Source organism: Pristiophorus japonicus, chromosome 7 (genome assembly GCF_044704955.1).
Source record: "Pristiophorus japonicus isolate sPriJap1 chromosome 7, sPriJap1.hap1, whole genome shotgun sequence".
Taxonomy (NCBI): domain Eukaryota; kingdom Metazoa; phylum Chordata; class Chondrichthyes; family Pristiophoridae; genus Pristiophorus; species Pristiophorus japonicus.
In genome coordinates, this window is record NC_091983.1 from 121,706,387 (window position 1) to 121,728,360 (window position 21,974).

The window sequence follows — 21,974 nt, forward strand, 5'->3', positions numbered from 1 at the left end:
GTAACCCATGGATAATCTGACCTAAGTTGTACACCGTGAGAACAATGACCACAAGGTGGGAGACACTCGTAATCTGGACCTTCAGGTAAAAAAGGGGAAGCTCCACCCACCTTCATCACTTGAGTGTGAAGGAATAAAGGACAGGTCACAGACTGACCTTCTCTCAAACATGGGCCTCGTGTGCATTTATACTGTGTAGTAAGGACGTATCAGTTTTGAACCAGTATCTGCAGATTGTAAGATGCAGCAAGAAGAGCTCAAGTTATACTGCTAATTGTACCTCACATTAAACTATGGAACAAAAGATCTCCGTGCACCTATGTGTGCGGAGAGCACTGATCTCCAGTGTAGGAATGGGACTAAAAAAGACATCTTCTCCAGTTCGAAGAAATGCTCAGACTGTGGAGACAAATTAACTTTCAAGATTTATTGAACATATACAAGATTACAAGTAAGCAGATATGTCTATTATACTCACAAATAGAATACCAATCGGATACTGGGACAAAAGATCTGCATAACCATTCCAGGCGATTCCTGATTAAAAGTATCACACTACTTTTATACCTTTTCTATAACACACCTACTTGTGGTCATAAAATATGATGCAGCTCTAGCACCATGTGTTATCCCTTTGTCTGAAAACTGACTCAAACCAGATTTATCCAGCTCTTCTGCACAAAACCATTAGGCTTCATCTCCAATCTCTGATTCAGGATTACTACATCCAGCTTTTTCAGTGCTTTTCTACTAGAAATTTGTATCCATGGTAACCCTCTGCACTTAACTATCTTAAACATACACACTAATTTAAGAGTGTATTACCGAAACATAGAAACGTAGAAACATAGAAAATAGGTGCAGGAACAGGGCATTCGGCCCTTTGAGCCTGCACCGCCATTCAATATGATCATGGCTAATCATGCAACTTCAATAACCCACTCACGCGTTCTCTCCATACACCCTGATCCACTTAGCCGTAAGGGCCACAACTAACTCCCTCTTGAATATATCCAACGAACTGGACTCAACAACTTTCTGTGGTAGAGAATTCCACAGGTTCAACACTCTCTGGGTGAAAAAATTTCTCCTCATCTCGGTCCTATATGGCTTACCCCTTATCCTTAGACTGTGACCCCTGGTTCTGGACTTCCCCAACATCGGGAACATTCTTCCCGCATCTAACCTGTCCAATCCCGTTAGAATTTTATATGTTTCTATGAGATCCCCTCTCATTCTTCTAAATTCCAGTGAGTATAAGCCTAGCCGATCCAATCTTTCTTCATATGTCAGTCCTGCCATCCCGGAAATTAGTCTGGTGAACCTTCGTTGTACTCCCTCAATAGTAAGCACGCCCTTCCTTAGATTAGGAGACCAAAACTGCACACAATACTCAAGGTGTGGCCTCACCAAGGCCCTGTATACCTGAAGTAAGACCTCCCTGCTCCTATACTCAAATCCTCTTGCTACGAAGGCCAGCATGCCATTTGCTTTCTTTACTGCCTGTTGTACCTGCATGCCTACCTTCAATGACTGATGTACCATGACACCCAGGTTTCGTTGCACCTCCTCTTTTACTAATCTGTCACCATTCAGATAATAATCTGCCTTCCTGTTTTTGCCACCAAAGTCGATAACCTCACATTTATCCACATTATACTGCATCTGCCATGCATTTGCCCATTCACCTAACCTATCCAAATCACCCTGCAGCCTCTTAGCCATCCTCCTCACAGCTCACACTGCCACCCAGCTTAGTGTCATCTGAAAACTTGGAGATATTATATTCAATTCCTTCATCTAAATCATTAATGTATATTGTAAATAGCTGGGGTCCCAGCACTGAATTTTGCGGCACCCTACTAGTCACTGTCTGCCATTCTGAAAATTACCCGTTTATTCCCTCTTTGCTTACTGTCTGCCAGCCAGTTCTCTATCCACCTCAATACATTACCCCCAATACTATGTGCTTTAATCTTGCACACTAATCTCTTGTGTGGGACCTTGTCAAAAGCCTTTTGAAAGTCCAAATACACCACATCCATTGGTTCTCCCTTATCCACTCTACTAGTTACATCCTCAAAAAACTCGAGAAGATTTGTCAAACATGATTTCCCTTTCATAAATTCATGTTGACTTGGGCTGATCCTGTAACTGCTTTCCAAATGCGCTGTTATTACATCTTTAATAATTGATTCCAGCATTTTCCCCACCACCGACGTCAGGCTAACCGGTCTATAATTCTGTTTTCTCTCTCCCTTCTTTTTTAAAAAATGGTGTTATATTAGCTACCCTCCAATCCATAGGTACTGATCCAGAGTCCATGGTTGCATCTACTATTTCTAGGGCCATTTCCTTAAGTACTCTGGGATGCAGACTATCAGGCCCTGGGGATTTATTGGCCTTCGGTCCCATCAGTTTCCCTTACACCATTTCCTGACTAATAAGAATTTCCCTCAGGTCCTCCTTCTCGCGAGACCCTCGGTCCCTTAGTATTTTCGGGAGATTATTTGTGTCGTCTTTAGTGAAGAAAGAACCAAGGTATTTGTTCAATTGGTCTGCCATTTCCTTGTTCCCCATTATGAATTCACCTGATTCTGACTGCAAGGGACCTACATTAGTCTTCACTAATCTTTTTCTCTTCACATATCTATAGAAGCTTTTGCAGTCAGTTTTTATGTTCCTTGCAAGCTTACTCTCATACTCTCTTTCCCCCCTCCTAATTAAACCCTTTGTCCTCCTCTGCTGAATTTTAAATTTCTCCCAGTCCTCAGCTTTGCTACTTTTTCTGGCCAATTTATATGCATCTTCCTTGGATTTAATACTATCCCTAATGTCCCGTGTTAGCCACGGTTGAGCCACCCCTATTTTATTTTTACGCCAGACAGGGATGTACAATAGTTGTAATTCATCCATGTGATCTTTAAATGTCTGCCATTGCCTATCCACCATCAACCCTTTAAGTATCATTTGCCAGTCTATCCTAGCCAAATCACATCTCATACCATCAAAATTTCCTTTCTTTAAGTTCAGGACCCTAGTCTCTGAATTAACTGTGTCGCTCTCCATCTTAATGAAGACTTCTACCATATTATAGTCACACTTCCCCAAGGGGCCACGCACAACCAGATTGCTAATTAATCCTCTCTCGTTACACAAGACCCAGTCTAGGATGGCCAGCTCGCTAGTTGGTTGCTCGACATATTGGTCTAGAAAACCATCCCTTATACACTCCAGGAAATCCTCCTCCACAGTATTACTACCAGTTTGGTTAGCCCAATCTATATGTAGATTAAAGTCACTCATGATAACTGCTGTACCTTTATTGCACGCATCCCTAATTTCCTGTTTGATGCCATCCCATCCTCACTATTACTGTTTGGTGATCTGTACACAAATCCCACTAACGTTTTCTGCCCTTTGGTGTTTCGCAGCTCTACCCATATAGATTCCACATCATCCAAGCTAATGTCCTTCCTTACTATTGCGTTAATCTCCTCTTTAACCATTAACGCTACCCTACCTCCTTTTCCTTCCTATCTATCCTTCCTGAATATTGAATACCACTGGATGTTGAGTTCCCAGCCTTGGTTACACTGGAGCCATGTCTCTGTAATCCCAATTACATCATACCCGTTAACAGCTATCTGCGCAGTTAATTCGTCCACCGTATTACGAATGCTCCTCGCATTGAGACTCAGAGCCTTCAGGTTTGTTTTTTTAACACTTTTTGTCCTTTTAGAATTATGTTGTAATGTGGCCCTTTTTGATTTTTGCCCTTGATTTCTCTGCCCTCCACTCTTGCTTTTCTCCTTCCTACCTTTTGCTTCTGCCCCCTTTTAACTTCCCTCTGCCTCCCTGCATAGGTTCCTACCCCCCTGCCATATTAGTTTAACCCCTCCCCAACACCATTAGCAAACACTCCCCCTTGGACATAGGTTCCGGTCCTGCCCAGGTGCAGACCGTCTGGTTTGCACTGGTCCCACCTCGCCCAGAACTGGTTTCAATGCCCCAGGAATTTGAATCCCTCCTCCTTGCACCACTCCTCAAGCCATGTATTCATCTGAACTATCCTGCAATTCCGACTCTGACTAGCACGTGGCACTGGTAGCAATCCTGAGATTACAAACTTTGAGATCCTACTTTTTAATTTAACTCCTAGCTCCCTAAATTCAGCTTGTAGGACCTCATCCCATTTTTTACCTATTTCGTTAGTACCTATATGCACCACGACAACTGGCTGTTCCTCCTCCCCCTCCAGAATGTGCTGCAGCCGCTCCAAGGCATCCTTGACCTTTGCATCATGGAGGCAATATACCATCCTGGAGTCTCGTTTGCAGCCGCAGAATCGCCTATCTATTCCCCTTACAATAGAATCCCCTATCACTATAGCTCTCCCGCTCTTTTTCCTGCCCTCCTGTGCAGCAGAGCCACCCCTGGTGCCATGGACTTGGCTGCTGCTGCCTTCCCCTGATGCGTCATCTCTCCCAACCGTACCCAAAATGGTGTATCTGTTTTGGAGGGAGGTGACCGCAGAGGACCCCTGCACTACCTTCCTTCCACTGCTCTGCCTGATGGTCATCCATTCCCTATCTACCTGCAGTGTGACCAACTCACTAAACGTGCTATTCATGACATCCTCAGCATCGCGGATGCTCCAAAGAGAGTCTATGTGTAGCTCCAGTGTCACAATGTGGTCTGTCAGGAGCTGCAGCTGGACACACTTCCTGCACACATAGTAGTCAGGGACACTGGTAGCGTCCCTGATTTCCCACATAGCACAGGAGGAGCATGACATGGGATGGGCTCTCCTGCCATGACTTAACCCTTAGATTAACTTAATTTGGCAACAATGCCAAAGGTTTCTTACGAATAAGAAAAGAAGAAAAAAATCAAATACTCACCAGTCCACCAGCCAATCACTTACTCGCTTGGCTGTGATGTCACACTTCGATTTCTTTTTACTTCTTTATTTACCTTCTGCCCCTACACCTGCACCAGCTAGCCTCCTCCAACTCCCGCTGGCTGCTACTGTGGCCACTCCCCAATGGTCACACCCTTTTATGGGCCTCTCCGACTGCCGCTGGCTGCTCCACCAGCTGCCTTATCTTTCTCAGGCTGCTTATTCTTCACATGCTGGACACTCTCTGTAACTGCCTACACTTGTTAACCCATGACACCATTTTACCCATACCAGGAAGTTCAATGAACTATCTGGGTAATTTTTAATCAATACTGCTCTGGAATTATACTACACCTGGTGTGAAGGCCAGGAGTTGTGAGACTACCTACGACAGGTGTTCTCATGCCTCGCATCTTGTGTGCACTGAGGAGGGAGATCGGGGCCATACTCACATGTTATACTGCTGCTATTATGTCGATGTGCAGAAGAAACTGCTTCACATCCATGTGAAAGATGTAGTATAACAGCAGCCTTTGTCAAATGGTTTGTGTATACATTACAATTGTAGAACATTTGCAAAAATGTTATTTTAAAACAAAAGCCTGTCTATTTTCTATTTCCGATACAAATGTCTTTTTTAACTTTGAACACAGCAAAAGTAATGCATTTCTATTTCAAAATATTTGAAAATGTAACACTACAAAGAATAGTTGACATCTTCCTTAATTAAAAAAATCTAAAATGGACATAATGGAATAGAATTTTTTATCAATTATTTTCATTTATCCTTTTCTGAGGAGGACAAGTTGAGGTGGTGAGCTGTACTTGCGTTGCATGCTCTTTCTGTGGAAATCATACAAAATGCAAAAAATGTAATTATGTTTTGAAATTATAATCTTTACTGTGCCAAGTCAGTTGTTCACATTAATGTTCTATTTTATGAGATGATAATTGATATGCATAGAGTTTTCCATACTTTAATATAGCCTGTGCCTGTTGACACCACATGACTACCCCATCTCATTTTGTTTTTTCTGATTTAGGTGAAATTGAACCTCAGTCAAAAAAGAAAGGTAGGTGATTTGCAGCATCAAACTGTCCATGTACACACAACACAATTAAGGCAGAATGTGACAAAATAATATGTTATGTCAAGATTTCCCATTAAAATTAAACATTTTGTCAGGACAGCCAGTTTCATATGAGGGTTAGCTCTGCACTGCATGTGTGATATATGGACCTTATGGCGCACTTCAGATTTAAATACCTTTTGTTGGTAATAATTACGCTAACAAGCTGAATGCACATCTTTAGTGCTGTAGCAGCCATAAGCCACAATATGTGAAAATGTTGCATTCACTTGCCAAAACTCCACATTTCCAATATCGACGCTCTGTCAATGCAGTGCCAATGAGAATTTCCAGGCTATAATTATTTATATTTAAATTGAGATAGAATGAAACAGTTGTACCAAAGGAAAATGGTGATGTTGACAGAATGTTTCAAAAATAAGGACAGGTTTGTGCTTTAGACTGCTAGAAATATGACAATTAAGACTGATACAATAAGGTGTAATATATACTGTGCATTAGTATTAAAAGAAAATTGACATGTATTTTCCTTGCACACGAAAATATCAATGGTGGCCATTTTGATCGAAGATTTTTAAAGTCCCCTGATCCTGTCTTTGATCTCTGCTGGATGTAACTTTTTCTCAGCACAGCACTGTTCTCTATTGGGCATTAGTTATTCAAGTTAGCTGCAGCATCATAATGGAGTCTGGTCCAGGAACAGTTTTAGAGCTTTTAAAATTATTTGTACATATAATTTCTTTATTTTCAAATGCTGTATAGCTGGGGAGAGGTAGATAAATTAAACCTCACAACCCTTATTTTTAATCTGCTCTGAATAAACAAAATAATTTTTTTTTGCATTTTAGCACAAAAATTCCATATATATAATAACTACAAATCTTCAACTGGCAACCGAGGAAAAAATATATGTCGCATAATATTCAATGTGTCAGCAATGATTGGTTTCAGTGCCAACCACCACACTAAAAATGAGTTCCCAATTAAAATTCAATTCCTATAACTTTTATTTTAGCACTTAATATTTAGATCTAGTTTTTTTAATTTCTTCATTGCACTTTGCTGAGTATGATATAGTCAGCATCCCAAAAAACTGCAGTAATCTCAAGGACACTCAGCATACATCGTCCAGATTTACAAAAGATATAACACACTGTGCAATTGTATTATAAACTGTATCTTTTTGTTGTTAAAGGTCATCAAACGTCTGTCATACATTCCAACATACCCCACAGATGATTGTCAATTTCAAAAATCCCAGTTAATTAATTGGAAATTTTTATCCATTCTAAGCATTCCAATCAATTTTCCAGTATTTGTGAACTTTTTTGGGGAGCAGAAGATTTTAGGAATTTGAAAACTAGAAAAATACTTTAACAGGATGTTCTGTAATGCCTGAGTAGTTCAAATGAATTAACAAAAAAATCATTATCATGAGAAAGTGGCAAAGCTTTTTTAATTTCTTTGCAATACTCATGATGCAATGATATAAAAATCACTTCATAATGTGCCATTAACATTCTTCTGGTTCTTCCCCCTCTCAAAAGAAAAATAATGGTCGGTGTTTTCCGGGGGAGGGGGGGGGAGCGAGTGGGATCAGTGGCAGTCGGGTGGGAACGTTTTTTTTACAGTGGGTCGCCACGCGCCTTTCCCAAAGTCAGGTCTGTCAGCGCTGAGCAGACCCGACAGGCAGCGGCAGGGGACTCAATTAATCTCATTAACATCTATTTGACAGATCATTAACAGGCTTTTTTAACTTACCTTTTGACTTTAACTTCATGGCCACAAGAATCACGCTGTTTGGGGACCTCAGCTGTCAACCTGAGGCAGGAGTTCCTTGGCCATTGCTCCAGCTGATTACATGACAGCTTCAAATGTACAGTCAAAGCTCCCACCCATCAGATCAATACTTTCTTCAGCCACAAGCTGTTTCTCAGTCCATTTTCAGCAGATTCTGCAGGCTTTCTACATCCCACTCTTCATCCAGTATTACCTCATTGGAAAAACTCTCTCATCATTGACAGAACGCTTCTGTCATCTCTACTTCACCTGCCATATATCCCATGAACATGGGTGTCCTCTATACTGTCTCACCTTGGTCCTCATAATCCGACCATGATCAGCCCCAACACCAGCAGCACCAGGCACACCAGCTGCACCAATAAGAACACCAACATTCTCCACAATCGCCTGGACACAGGACACAGGGAATCAACATCCAACCACATTGCTGTCTCGGAGGCCAGAGATGGCATCACCATGGCCAGATTTACTGTACTTGATGCTGTACACCCTGGTTGCCACATGATGCGTCAAGTTTGAACCATCCCACACCAACACCATAAAGCATCCTTACAATGCTGTGGAAGCTGGGTCATTGAATAAATTTAAGACAGAGATAGACAGTTTCTTAACCGATAAAGGAATAAGGGGTTATGGGGAACAGGCAGGGAAGTGGACCTGAGTCCATGATCGAATCAGCCATGATCGTATTAAAAGGCGGAGTAGGCTCGAAGGGCTATATGGCCTACTCCTGCTCCTATTTCTTATGTTCTTATGTTCTTATGTAATGTCCAAGCCATTCCTTTCACTCTCATCACCATTGTGTGGGGGTACCATTCACTGCAACTCACTAAGCCACTTCCAAAGGTGCTCACAAATCTGTCCAAAACCAGAAAGTGTTGAAAATAAAGATTTCAATGTTCGACAACAAATTAATACAAACTTTACATAAACATTGGATGAAACTCCCAAGTGGCTACCTTGTGTGTTGTTAGTTAATATGATTGCACTAGAATGAGGGTCAGTGTGAGGGGTTGCTAGTGAGATGGGGATGTGATAATATAGATAGAGAGGGATGGGTGGTGGTGGTGCAAGGTAAGTTGGTCTGAGTCAGGATAAGAACATAAGAACATAAGAAATAGGAACAGGAGTAGGCCATACAGCCCCTCGAGCCTGCTCTGCCATTCAATAAGATCATGGCTGATCTGATCATGGACTCAGCTCCACTTCCCCGTCCGCTCCCCATAACCCCTTATCCCTTTATCCTTTAAGAAACTGACTATTTCTGTCTTAAATGTATTCAATGTCCCAGCTTCCACAGCTTTCTGAGGCAGCGAATTCCACAGATTTACAACCCTCTGAGAGAAGAAATTTCTCCTCATCGCTGTTTTAAATGGGTGGCCCCTTATTCTAAGATCATGTCCTCTAGTTCTAGTCTCCCCCATCAGTGGAAACATCCTCTCTGCATCCACCTTGTCAAATCCCCTCATAATTTTATACGTTTCGATAAGATCACCTCTCATTCTTCTGAATTCCAATGAGTAGAGACCCAACCTACTCAACCTTTCATATAAGTCAACCTCCTCATCTCTGGAATCAACCCTGTGAACCTTCTCTGAACAGCATCCAAAGCAAGTATATCCTTTCGTAAATATGGAAACCAAAACTGCACGCAATATTCCAGGTGTGGCCTCACCAATACCTTGTATAGCCTTGTATAGAAAGACTTCCCTGCTTTTATATTCCATCCCCTTTGGAATAAAGGTCAAGATACCATTGGCCTTCCTGATCACTTGCTGTACCTGCATGCTGTCCTTTTCTGTTTCATGCACAAGTACCCCCAGGTCCCGCTGTACTGCGACACTTTGCAAACTTTCTCCATTTAAATAATAACTTGCTCTTTGATTTTTTTCTGCCACAGTGCATGACCTCACACTTTCCGACATTATACTCCATCTGCCAAATTTTTGCCCACTCACTTAGCCTGTCTATGTCCTTTTGCATATTTTGTGTGTCCTTCTCACACATTGCTTTTCCTCCCATCTTTGTATCGTCAGCAAACTTGGCTACGTTACACTCAGTCCCTTCTTCCAAGTCATTAATATAGATTGTAAATAGTTGGGGTCCTAGCACTGATCCCTGCGGCACCCCACTAGTTACTGGTATCAACCAGAGAATGAACCATTTATCCCGACTCTCTGTTCTCTGTTAGTTAGCCAATCTTCTATCCATGCTAATATATTACCCCCAACCCCGTGAACTTTTATCTTGTGCAGGAGTAGGGTAGGGAAGGCAGAGTGAGGGGGATGTGATGAGAGGCACAGCAGGCTGAGATTGAGTGTAACTTTGTACTAACGTTTCATGATCTACTGAGATTGTTGAAAGGTTTGCGCCACTGACCACAGGTCCTCCTGACCACATTCCTGGTTATGACCTCCTCTGCCATGTGCAACCAGGCTGTTTAGGTCTCATGGGGAGGACTCTTCCACCCATCGTAAAGAAAGAGGGCCTTCCTGCATGCTGTGTCTCCCTTCATAAGCATGTGGAGGGAGTCATGGGAGAGCCTGGGTACAGCCCTCTGCCTCTGTGCAGTCATTGTCAGTGTTTGCAGCACATCAGTGCTGTAGAACACTGACAGCACAAATGTCAAGATAAATTTGGACATGGTCCCTTTAAGGAAACCGGCAGATAACGTGTCATGAATGACATCACCAGACCTGCTTCCTCTAATTTTCCCGGGAAAAGTGCTGGGCGGGCTGAGCAAGCCCTATGAACGGAAAGTCATTTCACAGAGTGGGATGGTGCAAGCAGTGGAGCCGCAACCCGCCACTGACATCGCCCATCACGGACTCGCTGAGGTAAGTAAAGTCGTGGCCAATGTTTGTTAAACATGATCTTCATGAAGATTCTACTCCTTTAATGATACATCGAGCAAAACAAAGATTGGGGCTCTCACATAAGGTAGAACCTGAAATATGATGAGCAAACTTTAAAAAAAAACGTTTTTTAAAAGTCTTTTAATAATTGTGGGGCTGAAATTCAGTCCCGTTGGAAACCTGGCTCACCTACCTTTTTCAAAGTGTTTTTACCGTTGTTTCGGAAAGGTCGCCTCTTTCTCGAAATTCAGCTCTTTGTCTTTTTTTAAGCGGCCAGGAAGTCGGACATAATGGGGGTGGAAGTGGGCGGTAAGTGCTGGTGAGGGGCAGACGTGGAGGCGGGACAGATTCTCCGCCGTTGTCACTCAGCAGCAGAGCAGTGGTGATGTCATTGCGCATCTGCGTCACCACTTATCTCCTCTCCTTTAAATTATTTCGGATTGGCCACTGGGCCACCAGGGAGGGTTTGGCCGGGCCAGTGGCCTGGCACCCAAGAGGGGGTGCCAGGCTTCCTGTTGGCGGGCCAGCTGAACCAGTTGGCACAATAGTCTGGCCGACATGGGAGTCGGCCGACGAAAGAAAAATGGTGGCTACGGCATTGGGCCCTTGCCTTTAATGGCCGCCACGCAGCCAAGGCTGACAGAGGAAATGAAAGGTGCATTGACAGAAAAAGCTGTCGGGGGCACCGCTCGGTGGGCATAAGGTTTTTTAGGGCTGAATTTTGAAGGAGGTGGGGAGCACCGGCTGTGCGCACACTGATGACACACTCACGGAGCGGAGGGGAGGAAGTGGGGACCGCCAGAAAAACACCCCTGCTGAATTTAGCTTGTGGCAGCCATTCAACCAGAAATTGGCGGCCGCTTGACTCTGCTGAATGGCCGCCACAATCTGACGGTAACGGGCCTTATTCAGGAGCAGAATTTCAGCTCCTGTAATTTTTAGCGGAATGGAGAAATTTGACACTCCACAAATATAAAAATTAGTTTTTCAGGGCCAGAAACTTTGTTTACCAGTCAATGCACTGTTAAAACCCCAGTTACACCTATTTCAAAAAGGCTTAACATTTAATGGGGTACTTAACAGCGATATTAGTGCAGATTTTATTGATTTCACTGACTGACGGCTATAGGGAGGTGGGCGGTGGTTCACAGCGCAGCCAGTGTTGGATCAGTGAATTACTACAATTTCAGGACTTCCGCATTTAGATGCACATGCGCTACATCCTGATGTTGCGATCAGTTTCAGAGGAGTAATAACATGGAACGCTGTTAGTTCGCTGTCATTACCCACTGCAAAGTCTAAGCCAATATCTCAGTTTGGAATGACTTCACTAGGAATCTAATCCCAAGATAGTATTACCCTTAGGACATATGTTATTAAGCAGCTAAATGTGAATATAAAGCACACAGTGAATGTGAAAAAGCAACTCTAAACAGAAAGGGGAAAATGTTAACCCCAAAAAGGGCCGATTTGGGTCAGGTGGGAGATTAAAAAATCTGAATCCGGACCTCAATACGTTTCCAACCCACCCCTTCTGGAACGGGGGTGGGCAGCCAATCTGCTCCCCGAAGGCGGGTTGACACTTCAAATATGATAATGAGGCTAAAAGCCTCAGATTTAATGGCTGGCCGGGGTTCCTGGTCCTTGAGAATCCCAGCAATTAAAACTCCGCCTAAAAAAAACTTCCAGATTCTCCGGCTCCCTGCAGGTTGTTTGCAGCTCGGCGCGGCGCAGCACGAGCTGTGGGGGGCGGAGCTAGGTCCCTGCGCTGAAAACAGTGCCGGAACCTCTGCACATGCGCGCTACAGTGGGCGCGCATGTGCAGTAGCTCCAGGCGCCCAAAACTGTGTGGGAGGGGCCCGAAGCACGCAGCCCCTAGCCCTGGCCGAATGGCCTCACTGGGGCTGCATGCATAAGGCTGCCTCCCACGCCTAGCTCCTGCTTCCTCCGGACCGGACCCGACCTGACTTGACTCCCGCTCCCACCCGCCCCCCCCACCACCGGACCGCCACCCCTCCCCGACCCAAGCTCCGTTTCCCCCGCTCCCAACCTTCCCCCCCCTCCCCGACCGACCTCCGCTCCCGACCGATCTCCCCTTCCCCTCCCCTGACCGATCTCCGCCCCCCCGACCGATCTCCCCCCACCCCCCGACCGATCTCCGCCCCCGATCCGCGCTCCCGACCTCCCCGGAACCCGGACCCGACGCCACCTACCTGTCAATCCGGTAAGTCTAAGCTCAAAGTCTTGGGCCCGGCCAGGCCCAGCCCGTTCAGCCTCCCTCTCCTTTCTTTCTCTCTCTCTCTCTCTCTCCCTTCTCTCTCTCTCTCTCTTCCCCCCTTCTCTCCCCCCTTCCCCTCCCTCCCTTCTCTTCCCCCCTCCCCTCCCTCCTCTTACCTCTCCTCCCCCCCTCCCCTCCCTCCTTTCTCTCCCCCCCTCCCCTTCCTCCCTTCTCACCCCCCTCCCCTCCCTCCCTTCTCACCCCCCCTCCCCTCCCTCCCTTCTCACCCCCCCTCCCCTCCCTACCTTCTCACCCCCTCCCCTCCCTCCCTTCTCACCCCCCTCCCCCAACCCCCTCTTCCTCCCCCACCCCCTCTCCCCCACTACATCACCCCTCCTCCCCCACCCCTCCACCCATCCTCCCCCTCCCCTCCACCCCTCACTGTCAGAAACACAGACACTGACAGACAGAGAGTGAGAGAGACACACACAGGCAGACAGAGAAATAGAGACACTAACAGAGACACACGGCGGGGGGGGGGGGGGGCGTCCCAGCACGCTGTTGGAGGACTCCCAGTGCTGCAGTCAGTAAGTAGAAAATGTTTTATTTATTGATTTTTTTTTAATTTATTTTTTATTTTTTTTGATTGATTTATTGGTTGATTTATTGATGTATTTATTATTTATTATTGATGATGACTCTTTTTGTAAAATTGAAGTGTTTAATGTTTGTAAACGTCCCTTTAAACCCCCCCTCCCCCCCTCCCCCATTCCCTACGCCTGAATTGTAACCTACGCCTGATTTTCTAAAGTGTCGACAAGGTTTTTTCGAGCGTACAAAAATCTTCACTTACTCCATTCTAAGTTAGTTTGGAGTAAGTTTTCACTGCCGAAACTTTGAAAACAGGCATAAGTGGCCGGACACGCCACCTTTTGAAAAAAAAATTCTGTTCCAAAGTGAAACTGTTCTAACTGACTAGAACTGGAGCAAACTAAATGCCGAGACTTTGAATTTCTAAGATACTCCGTTCTACACCAGTTGCTCCAAAAAATCAGGAGCAACTGAGGCCGAAACTTGGGCCCATAGGAACAGAAGTAGGCCTTCAGCCTCTTGAGCCTGATTTGCAATTCAATGAGATCATGAATCATGATTGATCTGTATCTTGACTCCATCCACCTGCCTTGGCTCCATATCCTTTTATACACTTGTCTAGTAAAAATTAATCGATCTTAGATTTAAAATTATTAATTGAGCTAGCATCTACTGCTTTTTCTGGGCGAGAGTTCCACACTTCCACCACCCTTTGTGTGAAGAAGTGTTTCCTAACTTCTCTCCTAATGGCCTGGTTCTGATTTCAAGGCTATATCCCCATGTCCTACACTGCCCCACCAGCAGAAATAGTTTCTCTCTATCTACCCTATCGATTCCTTTCAAAATCCTCAATCAAATCACCCCTTAAACTTCGATAGTCCAGGGAATTCAAGCCTAGTTTATTTAATCTCTTCTCATAATCTAACCGTCGGAGCCCTGGTAACACTGACATTTCTGCACTGCACTCCTTCCAAGATGCGGTGACCAGAACTGTACACAGTACTCCAGATGTGGTCGAGCCAGGGATTTGTATAGCTGTAGCAAAACTTCCTCCCTTTTATATTCTAGCCCTCTAGTTATAAAGGCTAACATCCCATTAGCCTTTTTGATTAATTTGTGTACCTTGTAGACTCCTTGGAAACTCTGAAACACAGATTTGGTTGCAGGCATTTTGATGGTTTGTTTTGTAATTCCATACTTCAGTGTTCTATGTATCAACATTTTCCTGTTTAAAAATAGATTTGCCCTGTTCCAATCTGTTGCACTGAATTTCATAAGTTACAGTAATAGCGGCATCATTTTAATTATATACCAGTCTTAATATAATTTTGTAATTATTTAAAATATTAAAAGACCATTAAAGAAGTGGCAAATGTGAAAGATGATTTTTTTAATTGATCGAACTCTGTAATGACTTGCTACTTGATCTAATTGTGCTTATTTATATATGTTTAATTTAAATGTTCATTGTACTATGTAACTGATATTTATTCTTCTCTTTTTATTTAACCCAATATAGGAGTTCTTCACCCCCCAGCTAAAAGAAAAGGTTGGTAGTTTCGGTGTAGAACTGTCTTAAAGAGTTGGTTTAAAGTTCTGCTTCTGGTCTGGGCTGAATTAGCCGACCTCAGTTGATCGAGTACAGGGCTGTTACAATGGATCTCATTGTCCCAGGGTTCATGAGAGTATCCATTAATTCCTGATGAAAACACATATGTGGATATGCTGGATAAGGATCGAACTGAACTAAGCTGCAATATTTTAACCTGCTTTTGACTCAGTGTTCTTTTAAATGTATGTGAATACACTTTAATTAAAAACAACATTTAAGTATAACTCATTTCCAAATTGTGCTATCCACCCTTTCTCCATTATCCTTTATACCCTTACATCCATATGCGTATCTATCTCTTTTTTAAACATCTCAATTGGTTTTGCATCTAAAACCATCTGCGGCACTGCATTGCACATTCTAAGCCTTTTCGGGTGAAATTGTATTAAGCTGATTTTCAGTTTTGAATGGACACGCAAGGAACATGCATCCCACACAGAGGCCTGAGGTTACCCAAAATTGAACCATTAACTCTATTTGAGTGAGCTGCCAGCACAGGTCGCACCTCCACAGGCAGCTCGGCTATTTTAAAAAGATGAATATTGAACCACTTGCCTCACCGTCAGTGGCCCGAAAGTAATTACTGAGACGGAGGGTGTAATGGCAACCTGGGGGGGAGCCATTGCTTAGACCGCAGTGAATGCTAAAGAATCCAGAACACTCTGCAATGCAGAATTTTCCACAGGGTGCCTAAAATAGGATTAGGCTCCTCTTTTACATATGTAAGGGACCTAATACCTGTTTCAGGCAGACACCAGAGATGCCTGAAAAATGGCTTGGTACAATATCAGGTCAGACATCTTTTAGATGTCCTTTGGGTGTGGGTCATTGGTCCCTGAAATTGGCCCTCATTGCATCTGTTTTATTCCTGTAAAACAGATGCAAACGAGGTTCAATTTCTACCCTTTGTTGTCAATTCCTTGTTTACTGAGAGAAACTCATTCTAGCCTGGAGATTGCATAAGTTGCACATCTGTGGAAGAAATATTTTTGATATTGTTGGGCTGAACACCTTGCAGCTGAATGCAGTCAATTTTTGGAAATTGTACTACTATAAACCTAGTTAATCAGTTCCTCTGTTTCTTGTAATTCAAAAGTGATGATTTCCTCCTCTGCATAGTTTTCTTTTGCCTCATTTAACTCCTAGGATAACTTACAGCTTCCAAGGATAAATAGTTACCCAATAGTGAACAGTTATAAACTGCTTTAGATATTATTTATATTCTTATGCTTTTTGACTGATGTGCCAGACTCTGACAATTTTATAAAATCGGAAATGTCATGTATTTTGTCAGAGAAAAAAAAAATTCTGTTTTATCATATTTGGAGAAAGGATAGAATCCTCCTGGAATTACAGGCCTAGAAATTCGGGTCGTTTGCACCTCCCGTTAGCACTACAAGAGTTTAGTGGCGGCAGTAACCCATAGCACTTTGCTCCACTGCGCCGGCGATGATGACATCATCACTGTGCACAGCGCTGCATTATCATCCCAGACCCTAAATGGGGTATCGCCCCCTGAAGCTGCGCTGGATAATGCCACCGACAGCTTCAGGGGACGTGAACCGGGTGGCAGGCTGCTCACAGGGTGATACTTAAAGGGGAGGCATCGGCCATTGAAAAAAAATCTGCCGACTTTCTTCTGTGCCCCATTGGCACTTCGAACGTGGGGTCCGAGCCGCAATTGGTCAGCCCGGCATCCTGCTTGTGTGCCAGGCTGTTTGCGCCAGTGGTCCATGGAGGCCCGTTTGATCACTGCAGAGTTTGCAGCTTGGCCCCTTCTCTTTAATGAAGGGAAGAGCCCCTCCTATGCGTAAGCGCGACACACAACATGTGCGTAGCGCTGCGTCCTGCATCTGACCCACTGCCCCACTACCACCTCAGAAAGGAAGGGGAGCATGTTATTTTGTGCTTCACTTCCTTCAGGGGCGGTAACCTGAATTTAGTTAATTCAGGACTTCCGCGCCTGGTGTAAAATGTCCCACCTCCCAGATATTAACTCCCCCAAATGGGGCCCAATGGAATTTCATCCCCAGAGTGTTGCAAAATTGAACTCGGAGAGCTATGAAAAAGATTTAAATATGCCAGGACAAAAATGTTTTTATTAAGTCAATATGTGCTGAGACTAGGTATCTTGGTAATAGTATTCCACAAGAGTATTTCCAACCCCTTTTTCATTAATAGGACTATGATTTTTCACAGTGTTATCTTCCAGAAGTGTCATTCCAAAAATGAAATCTCTTGTCCTTTTTATTCAGGTGAAGCTCACCCTCCCTCTAAAAGAAAAGGTTGGTGATTTCTCATCTTAATCTAGCACACGCCCAGAGCTTTCTTTTATACATGGAGAAGGCAAGTTAAATTGTTGCCATTTTGAAAAGAAAAGATACATGTGTTTATTTTCTGAATCTCTCATTCTTGTGTTCATTGACCCATTGGATTCTGGCTTCTGTGACATTCCATCCTGTTTCTTAATAATTCAAAACATTTGAAAATTGTATACTTGTTGTATTAAACTGTTTGATATATAACATATTCAACTCTCTGAATACAGCCCATATTTTTACAGTATCAGTCCAGATACAAGGTCAGTTTACTTGTCTTCCAAATTTACAGTGTTTGCACTGTTTTCAGATTTAAAATGACTCCAAAGTTTACCCAACATCTGCGGCGCTTTTCCATTTCAAAGTGGTCAAGTTGCTGTTGAACAGTTAAAGGGATTTCAAATTTGGTTAAGTCTGTTATTCAGTGGAGGATTTACTATTGATCATTTTCAATGAAACAATTTAAATAAAATAAGTGCTACAATTGATACTGATTTAGCTCAGTTTGGGCAAACAGAGCATTTTGCACCTTGTCTGTTAGTTTGTGGAGTGGCTGCTATTCAGTCGACTATTGATTAATTTTACTGAATCACTAAGCTCGACAATTGATAAAATTTAGCGTAATTAGATTGAACAAAGCATTACTTGAATTTGCTATTTTGTATTACTTGTACAAGTACTGCAAGCGATTTTTAAAAATGAGTTTCATGTTCAACTCTTCCTTTGATGCAAGACTATGGGCTACATTTCAATTTACCACGAGGTGCAAAACTGACCCTGCGGATCGACTGCACATTATAGAAACTGCCCGATTTTCATTTCCATTGATTTCAACAGAGCTGAAATTTGGGCAATTTCTATAACAGGCAGCAGATCTTCAATGTCAGTTTTGCACCTGGGTGTCAAGTTGAAAATCACGTTTTGATCAAAGTGAGGTGGAAAGTTTACAGAGTAAAGAATAAAGGTTCAGCACACTTGGCAGTGTCAAAGGTGAATTTAGCTCAGTGTACTGTTGAAGACCTGTGTACCAGAGCTAGCTGCTCTCCTAGCCAAGTTGTATCAGTTCAGCTGTGACACTGACACATGCCTGACAATGTGGAAGATTACCCAGATATGTTCTATCGATAATAAAACATGATTAAACTAACCCATCTTATTACTACTTTATAAGACCCTTACCAGTCATCAGTAAAGTGAGGAAAGGAGTTATCAATAGTGCCAACAAGGGACATCTCACCAATGCTCAGCTTGGTTTCTGTCAGAAACACTCGGCTCCAGATCCCAGCACAGCTTTGATCCAGACATGGATGCGAACTGAATACTGGAGGAGATGTGAGAATTTGACCTCAAGGCACTATTTGACAGAATATGGCACCAAGTAGACTCAACAAAACTGAGGTCAAAAGCAGTCAAATGGAATTGTATTCATCCAGTGGCTGAAATCATACCTGACAGAAACAAAGATGTAGTTGTCAAGATGTCAGTCATTACAGCCTCAGGACAGCACTGCAGCAGTTCCTCGGGCCTTGCCCGACCATCTTTCGATGTTTCATCTATTACCTTCCCTCTGTGATTAGGTCAGAAGTGGAGCTGTTCACTGATGATTCCACAGTGTTCAGCTTCATTTACAACTCTTCCAATAACAACGCAGTCCATGCCAGCTGACAGCAGGATCTGGATAACATCCAAGCATGGGCTCTTAAGTGGCAGCTAACATTCACGCCCCATAAGTTCCAGGCAATGGCCATCTTGTAGAAGAGAAAGCCCAGCCACCCACTCGACCTTTAATGGCACCACTATCATTGAGTCCCCCACCATCAATATTTTGGGTGTCAGCATATAAATGCTGTAGTTACAAGAACATGATACAGAATGAGTACTCTTCAATGAATGGCTTACCTCCTGAACCTTCAAAGCCTTTCCATCATCTACAAGACACAAGTCAGGGGTGTGATGGAATATCCACCACTCATCTGGATGTGTGCAACTGCAATGATACTCAAAAAGCTCAACATCATCCGGGACAGAGCAGTTTGGTTGATCAGCGTCCTTGCCATTGGACTCGTTATTCACCTCTTCCACTACTAGCGCACTGTGGCTGCAGTATGTATGATGTATAGGATGCACTGCAGCAACTCACCAAGGTTACCTCCTACCCTGCAATCTCCATCATTGAGAAGGACTAGAGCAGCAATGCTGTGAGAACACTATCACCTCCAAGTTCTCCATAAAATCACACAGCATCCTGACTTGGACATATATAGCCATTCCTTCAATATCAATGTCATGAAATTCCCAATCTAACAATATTATGGGAGCACCATCACATAAAGACAGTAGTGGTTCAAAATTAGCTAGGAATGGACAATAAATGTGACCTTGCCAATACAAAAGTAAAATACTACGGATGCTGGAAATCTGCCAGTGTTGCCAATATCTCAATAACAAATATATATTTAGAAATCTTCGCTTCAGTGGTAGTAGCTCTCTTGATACCTGAGTTGGCAAGTGCACTTCATCGAGTCATTGAGAGAAGGAAGGTCCCAGATTTAATGCCTGGCCTGTACCAAGTTCGCTAGTCTCAGGGTAAGGCCACTGCAGTTGATCTCAAGATCTCTGACCTGAGAGGGGTTAAATTAGCCATGTTTCTGATTCCTAATTATTATCCAGTGACACCTAGTGGAAAATTTACATGGGTGGAAGTTGGCTGAGGACAGGATTGGCCACTGCATTTACATTATGCCTTTATGTAGAAAAACCATGCCAGGAGCTTCACAGAACAGAAGAGGCTTGAGGGACTGACTGGCCCACTCCTGCTCCTATGTTCCTAGTGGCTTAAGGAAATAACTGAACACTGAGGCAAAGAAGGAAGTATTAGGAGGGATGACCAAATGTTTGGTGGAAGAGGTGGATTTTAACAAGTGTCTTAAAGAAGGAACAGTAAGTCGAGAGGCAGAAGGATTAAGGGTTGAATACCTGAGTATGGGTCCTAAATGACTGAAGGAACAGTTGCAAATGGTGGGGTGAAAGGGGGTTGCAAAAGAGGAACTGAGATCGGAGTGGGGTTGTAGGACTGGAAGAGGTTATAGAGATGGGTTTGGGGCATGAAGAGATTTAAACAAAAGGATGACAAATTTAAATTTAAGGCTTTGGGGGACCGGGAGCAAGTGTTGGTCAGCGAGGACAGTGGTAATGGGTGAGGGAACCTGGTATAGGATTGAATATGAGCAGAAGAGTTTTAGATGAGCTGAAGTTTATGGAGGGTGTAGAATGGGAGGTCAGCCAGGAGAGCATTGGCAGGTGGAGAAGAGATACTGCTGGACGTGTCATCAGTAGGGTTACCAACCCTTCAGAATTATCCTGGAGACTCCAGGAATAAAAAGACTAATCTACAGGACTGCTGCGAGCAACCCAGGAGAAAAATCATAGGGGCAATAAAAAAATTGGGTTTAAACCAAAATTTTATTGAACACTTTTACATAGAAACATAGAAAATAGGTGCAGGAGTAGGCCATTCGGCCCTTCGAGCCTGCACCACCATTCAATAAGATCATGGCTGATCATTCCCTCAGTAACCCTTTCCTACTTTCTCTCCATACCCCTTGATCCCTTTAGCTGTAAGGGCCATATCTAACTCCCTCTTGAATATATGCAATGAACTGGCATCAACAACTCTCTGCAGCAGGGAATTCCACAGGTTAACAACTCTCTGAGTGAAAAAGTTTCTCCTCATCTCAGTCCTAATTCATTATTAAATTAAACTAATTAATTTGTTAATTAATGATTAAAAAATATTAAACATAGGGACAAAGGCTGTTTGACTGACAGTCAAGAATCATCCAATTGGGTCATGAAACGTCTACTTGTTTTCTAATTGGTGTAGAGAGTCGGTGCACCACGGGTATAGATATGTTGGGTGACTAATGGCAGGAGTGTGGGAGTGGGATGGTTGGAGGCAGGAGGTCATATGATGACCCCTCCTGGAATATGTCCAACCAGAATTGCCTTCCCTCGTCAGCATACGTGTGGAAGCTGAACCCATGTCTGAAGTGGTAGCATGTAGATAGGAAAAGGAGGGGGTTAAGGATGGAGCCCTGGGGGACTCCAAAGGTAGAGGTAATGGTGCAGGGACAGGAAGAGAAGAATAGCATGCCAATACTGACTGTTCAGGCTCCACATGAAGAATGGCCACTTTGCTGAGATATTGGATGATATTTTGGGATCTGTGGACTTGGCCCTCTGCACAAGTCAGCACCTTCAGGAGGTAAAATATCAATATTTATTCATATACTGTCAAATATTCATCCATATAGCGTCGATTGCGATGTCTAGTTGAGTTTTAAAAATCCTGTTTTGGTGGTGTGTTTATTTCTTTCAAATTATTAATAAGTTACCAAGCTTCATGGAGCATGCTTTCCTGTGCTTTGCTTTCAATAGTTATCATTACATCTGGCTGAAATCCCAGTTATATTTTATTATCAATATAAAGTGGGCTTGCTGCTTGGTAACTGGTATTCCCTAAAGGTCTTACTGAACAGAATACAATTGATTCAAAACTCAAAGCCTGTCAGAGAGTGGAACCC

At 43.4% G+C, this 21,974-nt stretch overlaps 1 protein-coding gene across 1 annotated transcript in view; it reads left to right on the top strand.

Moving 5' to 3' along the window:
* Positions 1-21,974, top strand: part of LOC139266617 (triadin-like) — a 110,173-nt gene that overhangs the window by 73,490 nt on the left and 14,709 nt on the right. The window contains exons 6-8 of the mRNA XM_070884211.1: positions 5,947-5,976; positions 14,981-15,010; positions 17,329-17,358. Coding sequence (XP_070740312.1) covers positions 5,947-5,976; positions 14,981-15,010; positions 17,329-17,358 — 90 coding nt within the window. The remainder of the gene's footprint in view (positions 1-5,946; positions 5,977-14,980; positions 15,011-17,328; positions 17,359-21,974) is intronic.